General features: G+C 31.8%; 1 protein-coding gene across 2 annotated transcripts; it reads right to left on the bottom strand.

Annotated features, from left to right (window-relative positions):
* Positions 1-965: 965 nt before the first annotated feature.
* LOC123228546 (probable rhamnogalacturonate lyase B) lies at positions 966-6,007 on the bottom strand. 2 transcript variants are annotated; one of them, XM_044653953.1, is made up of 15 exons: positions 5,850-6,007; positions 4,670-4,748; positions 4,398-4,570; positions 4,202-4,312; positions 3,992-4,111; positions 3,286-3,421; positions 3,004-3,174; positions 2,766-2,924; positions 2,563-2,669; positions 2,390-2,480; positions 2,151-2,292; positions 1,874-2,033; positions 1,671-1,787; positions 1,452-1,578; positions 966-1,364 (listed from the first exon to the last, which is right to left on the bottom strand). In XM_044653953.1, exons 1-15 carry the CDS (start codon positions 5,960-5,962, stop codon positions 1,095-1,097), a joined length of 2,076 nt encoding a protein of 691 aa, XP_044509888.1. In that variant the 5' UTR covers positions 5,963-6,007; the 3' UTR covers positions 966-1,094. The 2 variants fall into 2 exon arrangements, with proteins under 2 accessions (XP_044509888.1, XP_044509893.1); XM_044653958.1 differs by lacking the exon at positions 5,850-6,007 and adding an exon at positions 5,134-5,341.
* Between the last annotated feature and the right edge of the window lie 743 nt (positions 6,008-6,750).

Raw genomic sequence — 6,750 nt, 5'->3', positions numbered from 1 at the left:
ATTTGCAAACCAAAGAATGAGAAGATTGAGTAACATTAATGGGTGATCCAAGGAATTTTATCATATTAACTGCACATTCAGGGATGTATAAAATTGTTTAAATTATAAAATCGAACCAAACTGTTTAAAATTTATAGTTTGATTTGGTTTGGATTACAAATTGAACAATTTTCAAACCAAACAATTAATTTGAATGTTTGGTATAAAATATAGAACAATACTATGTATACCAATTTTAGATACATAAATATATATATATTTACATGTGTCATCATATAATTAGATATTATTTTATTATTAATTTAAGATCACCAAATCATACTGATACATATAAGTGTATACACATTTATATACCTAAAACAAAAACACATAGTTTTATTGTAAATTATATTGTTTTAAATAATATAGACAGTCTCCAACAATATATATTCTAATTAATTTATATACAATAAATCTTTGTAAGAAAACATGTAAACTATATTTAAAAAAATAATAAGACAAAATATTTTTAAGAAATATTTAAAAGGCTGTATGATATAATTGCAAAATTTACAATCAAAAGCGATGCCAAATAGGTATTAAATATAAGGGAAAAAAAAAAAGAAACACATAAATTATATTAAAAAATATAATATCTCTACATTTAAAATTTTATATTAATTTCAATACAAGAAAATTATATATTAAAAATAGAAGATTAATCGATTAAAAGTTCAAAAAATTATAAATGGACATATCAATATTTTTGTTCTCGCCTTAATCAAACTTATATGTACAAGATAAAGTATTTATTATTAAAGAAAACAGAATTAAAAATGATATATTAATCAAAATTGAATATAAACTCTTTGTTGTTATAGATAAAAAAATTTAAAATTTTCCCTATATATGTTCCTAAAATGTGTATATATTGTATTACTTAATTAAAATTCAAGAAACTAAAGAATAAAATATTAAAAATATGATTGGTAAAATGATAATATTGCATTTTATTTTTATAAATCATAACCATAAACCAAACAAAACCAAACCACGGGAAGAGATTAACTAAATAATGCTTGCAAAATTAACATTAAATAAAATCAACTTAAGGGTTATGCTACAACATTTTGGCTTGATGAAGTTTGAGGGTTAGGGGGGCCTTCTAAGCGAATGTAATCATACAAAATCCCTTGGAAGGGGGTTTGGCTTCTTGACTGAGTAAGATAGAACGTGTTGCTTCCTTTGTAGAGTTTACTGCTTGGAATATTTATACTATAAAACCTATACAATCCATGAATCCCATGTCTGGCAATGGCATTGTCCCTTCCCATTGGCCCTGTTGAGAAATCAGGTTTATCAACATTTGCATCGTTGATTCGAAGCTGTAAAACCATCGTAAAAGTTCATCAGAAGAAGAATTAATGTTGAGATGAAATTAGTTTTGGAAGTGACAGAAAAATGTGCCATACCTGAAATTCCGATTCAGAGGCTGCTGCCATGGCTACTTGGAGTGTGTAATCTCCTCGACTATTGACATTCAGAAGCTCAAACATTATCTGTCGTGTGGTTGGTTGATATGTCCGATTTCCTATATCCCTGCAATGCAATTATACAACTTAAGCGTCAGGCCCTGGAAAATTAACAAGTTTTTCAGAACCCACAAAAAGCTTCAGATGAAATGAAAATACCTTGTAACATGAGCAAAGAACCAGTCTCTAGTATGATCACTGATGCCAATTGTGTACTTGAGATCATTATTACCATATATATCTGCATATCTTGCCCATAATCCATACTGCCTAAACCTGCTTAATTTTGTTTTGCAGAATTAAGCTGAAATAGTGCAGAACTTTAAAGTAACATATAAGTTTTAGTATGGTATTAGAGTTACTTATTTGCTGGATCGTTCTTGTACAGTCGGTTCATGAGTGTCGGATAAGGGTCCGGCACAAAAAATTCAGCAGCGGAGCGATCAGGAACACCGATTTCCCACAATGTAGGACCGTTTCTAGGAGGCCGATACACAATGGCTCCCAAATTGAACTCAGACCCTGTGTTAAAACGTCAAAGAAGCAGTGGTCCATTGTCCAATCAGGCCAACAGAAAAAAACTTCATCTATTTTTCTTTCAATTGGGCAAGTCATATTGAAGTCAGAATTATATTTTACCAGCTTTGACAGCAATATTAGTGTAATGCTTATAATCTCCAATAAATCCAGGGACCCATGCATACAAATCATAATCCCCCTCTCGAACGTTTTTAAGGAAGAAATTCCCTTGCTCGTCAGTTTGTGTCCAGAATTGATAACCCTGGTAAAATTTTAATTTTATTATACAAAATAATTAGTTCCTCGTTACACTTCTTATCACAAAAAATACAGAGTAAACAGGAAGGCTTCAAATTAACCTTGGTTTCTGTTTGCCAGGATCCCACTTGTCCAGGCGCTGCCAATCCCACATAAGCATATTTTGCGCCTGTTGTTCTCGAATTGATACATCTAAAAAATAAAATGAAAGAAGTGAAAATCTATGCATAATTTTAAGAAAAATAAAAGAAACCCTTTTAGTATGAAATAGTACCTGTCAAAGACTTGTAATTGGCCGGAAATGTTTCCTCTTTGATATGATTTAGGAAAATCTTGAGATTGAAGGAAATCATATGGCCAGCTTTCAACTTCTTTCCACATCTAGCAACAAGAACGAAAGATTGAGTTGGTGAATTGTTATTAGCAAAGCTATAATAATTAATAAGAATAATTCCTGGAGTCTGCTAATATATACACCTGAGCCTTGGCATCTCTCCAAAGATCTCCATAGATATTGTTAGTCGATGAAACTTGGTTCAGATAGACAAGAACAGGACCCAGTACTTTTTTCCAGGGCTCCCCATTTCGATACTTTGTATCTATATCCTTCCCTCCGTAATGTATACTGGTAAACATCTGCCAATCGACATTAACAAATTTGTATCAGTTTTCTGCATATAAACAGGGAGAAAAGATTAGATGTGGAGGGATTTACAGATAGAACGGTAGGGCCGACATGGGAGGTGAGATCTTGCTTCGTTGGACCAGATGATAGGAACTCGTTACTGGGTGTGATCATCCAAAAACCCACTGGCGGATTGGCTGATATCCATCCCTGTACTTTGTTATCTTTGTTTTCTGATGAGTACTGGTACTTGTCATCCACCTGCACCACCATCAGAAAAAGGCAAATTCGGAAGAACTTGAATATTGAATCCAAATGAATCCATCTTTCACTATTAAAAATTGAAGCTTCAAGAAACCACTAATGGCAAACCTCTCCTTTAAGTTCAGTATTGATGGGCTTAGTCAGGAGAACGGCCTCAGGGTAGGCAAGTGGCTGACCCGTTTCACGGTCTTCCGGCATTGGCATTATTCTTTGCCTCTTGTCCGAAATTGCCATGTAATGGAACCTAATGGATATTCATTTTTGTTAAAACAAGCACCGCTTTGAAATGTTTTTAAAACTGGATCCATAGTTAAACTGATTATTTTACTGGTTTGCTATTTATTCTATTCAATCAACCGATTCAATTTATTATTAAATTATTACATATTTTTAAATAATATCAAATATTTATCACAATTTTAAAACATAGGATATATGAAATTCATTACATACAAATTTGCACAATAATTATTATTAACAACCAAGGAAATTTCTTCATTTTAAACATAAATTTCAATTTAGTAAAACAAAAAACCAAAATAAACAAAAAAACAATTTCAAATAGGTTAATCAAATAATTGACATTTCATTACATAGATAATGAAAAAAATTTAATTACAAAATTTATCTTTAATTTAATTAGACAAACTATGTACAACTATGGGAACGGGTTTGACTAAAATTCAAAATAGTCTACATTTATATATAAACCAGACGAGATTATAGATTAGTTCATTATTTAACTAGTTAGACTGGACAGTCTAGTTTGGTTTTAATAAACTGTCTTTACCTGTTTTTTTGTTTAATTATTTACCTGTCTTTTTGGAGCTTGAAAACGGCTCTAATTTGATCCATGTCAACGTCCGGCCACCCTGGTTCTCGTTCCAGAATGGCATATGCATAAAATCCTGAGACACCTCGCCGCATTATATACCTGTGGAGTTGAAATAAAACTGCTGTAAATCAACTTCAATTCTTTGTTGCTTTATTTTCATTTTTAAGAAAATTAATTCTTGCACTTCACCTTTTGTCTACGTTTAAGGGAACGTGCCGGGAATAATTCCATTTCTTTGTGAATGAAATCTCTACTTGGTCTTTATCTGCCATAATCACGTGAAAGTTTGTTCCTTCTAATCTGTATGTACAGAGGATTTCTATATAATCATCAACAGAATAATTTTTTTTACTGAATATAAATTCAAGATAGAGAATTTATTTACTTGTCGATGTTGTCTTTTTCTCCTGGCTTATACCAAACAACGTCCCAGTACCCTCGATTATCCTGAGCATTATCTGTTTCCAACACATTATCAATTCCATTATACTTTATTCCTATGACTTCACCATCTGGGCTCGACAGAGTGACTTCGACTAGCCCATTAATCATTACCACCTGAAAAAGGAAATCTCATTAGCCGAAAGGCTTTCGTGAATATCAAATATGTAATTAGTTTTAAAGTATCTGTTGAAATTTGAAGCTGTGTGGTTTTACTTGTCTTCGCCTTTCGGTATTCAATACGACATCAGGAGATTCCCGCAGGTTTCTGTCTTTTATACTCTTGGTAGCTTTTCTGCAAACAAGCAAAGAAGGTGTTGCATGAGTGGAGTCAATGGGATATTGCGACAAAAAGGAAATAATGATAACAGTTGTTCCGGAAATTAAGGTTGATTAGAAGGCAAAAATAATTGAAAATTTACAAGCACTATGTTAGAAAATTTATGTTGTGGGATAACATTAATTATATTATGTGTTTAATAAAACCAAGTCAGATAAGATTAAATAAACTTAATATGAACGGTTTAGTGTGGCTTTTTAATTATTGAAGCTTTGATTAGAGAGTCCAATAATCTCATATAAATTAATTAGGCGCCTTGTCTAAAACTCTAACGTTACATCTTTTCAATAAAAACCATTATAAGGGAGGTTTTAAGAATAGGAAGAATAATTATACATACCTTCAATTTTAAGGTGATTCTTACATGTAGGGATGACAATTGAGAGGGGCAAGGATGAGATCTTAATCTCTATTCCCGTCCCCGTAGGGGATATCAATTCTCATCTCTGGCCCATCCCCCTTACAAGGATGAAAATGATTTCCATCTCTTTCTCGCGAAAAAAAACCCTATCTCCATTTCTGTGGAAAAAAATCCCCTCCCCATACTCGTAAGGGAAAATCTCTTCTTTATACCCTCTAAACACAATATAAATATATTAAATAACAAAATTAAGTAAAATTAAAATCAACCTACTATTTCAAATGTTATAAATATAATATATTAACTATTTTAATATGCACAACAAAAATCTAAATAAATTTGAAAAATATAAATAATTTAAAACTATAAAGATATGTCAGTATTTTAAATAAATATATTAATATAAAGAGATAGAGATGGGGAAGGGGTGGTGAAGGAGCGGGGCGAGGAAATGACACATGTATCTCCGTCTCATATTATGAGGATTTTTTTTATTTTCGTTCTAGTCCCCTCCCCATTAGGGTTAGAGAGGGTCGAGGTCCCTAAAATCGGACCGAAATTATCATTTTTACTCATAAGCGGAACAAATTCAAAGGCATGGTTCAAATAATTTCTACGTTCTTAATTTTAATTTTATATTTAGATTTAATCTATAATTGGCTATTCTATATGTAAAGAAAAAGACGAGGAAGAACCTAAATAGGGTGTTCTTGATATTCCGAGAGGAAACTCCTGTGAAGAAATGCAACTGAACAAGCATTGCTAACAAGGCAACAACCCAACTCCATTTAGCATTCCAACTTGCCATCTTCGTTCTCTTGATGGCCAAAGCCTGCTGTCCAAAATATATAACAAATAGAAAAATAGAATGCCTCTTTCTGCAAAGAAGAACTCAATTTGTAATAAAACACTAGGACTGAAAGTAGAAAGAAATTAAGCAAGACCAGAAAAGGAAAGCTCAAGTGAGAATATAAACCAAATAGAATGCCTTTTTCGGCAGACTGAAACAAGAAAGAAATTAATTAACACAAGAAAAGGAAAGTTAAAGTGGGAAAATAAATCAAAGATGGAAATTAATATAGAATCTGGTAAAAGAAGGAAATTCAGTAAACATTCTAACATGGTAGCAAAATTGAACTTTATAAATCTAGTTGCCTTTTAGAACTCAAAGTATTCCATTAAAGATATTTTTGTTAACATAAAAAAAGCTTAGTTTGATGAATGGTTAGAACAATAAAAGTCAAGTGTGAATTGGTTTCCTCAGTGAAACGGTTCATGTGGTGCTGGGGGGTTTCCCTTCTGTCATAACCCATAAATAGAAAATACGTAGTTAATTCAGGTTTGTCGTTTCTGCTTTACTGTTAATTGAAGTTCGTGGACAGGCAAGTGGATTTAGTTTTGTTATACAAGGTTTTAGTCTTAACCAAACATAAATATAAATATTAAAAATATAAAGATCACAGCCTTCTGGAAAACATTCAAAAGAAAATTAAGATGCATTGATTATATCTTACCAGCAATTGATTAATGTAAACCATCATCCCAAAGCATTTTATTATGAAGAAACTAACTATATAGCTAACAACAGGGTTAGGT

Source organism: Mangifera indica, chromosome 1, assembly GCF_011075055.1.
Source record: "Mangifera indica cultivar Alphonso chromosome 1, CATAS_Mindica_2.1, whole genome shotgun sequence".
Classification (NCBI taxonomy): Eukaryota; Viridiplantae; Streptophyta; class Magnoliopsida; order Sapindales; family Anacardiaceae; genus Mangifera; species Mangifera indica.
The sequence above is the reverse complement of the archived record's forward strand: the minus strand, read 5'-3'. Positions and strand labels throughout refer to the sequence as shown.

Coding starts and splice junctions, on each gene's coding strand:
- LOC123228546 (XM_044653953.1), bottom strand. CDS start 5,962: ATGGCAAGTTGGAATGCTAAATGGAGTTGGGTTGTTGCCTTGTTAGCA. Junction 4,112..4,201: donor CCCTTAAACGTAGACAAAAG/GTGAAGTGCAAG, acceptor TCAACTCCACAG/GTATATAATGCGGCGAGGTG. Junction 2,925..3,003: donor TCGGCCCTACCGTTCTATCT/GTAAATCCCTCC, acceptor GTCGATTGGCAG/ATGTTTACCAGTATACATTA.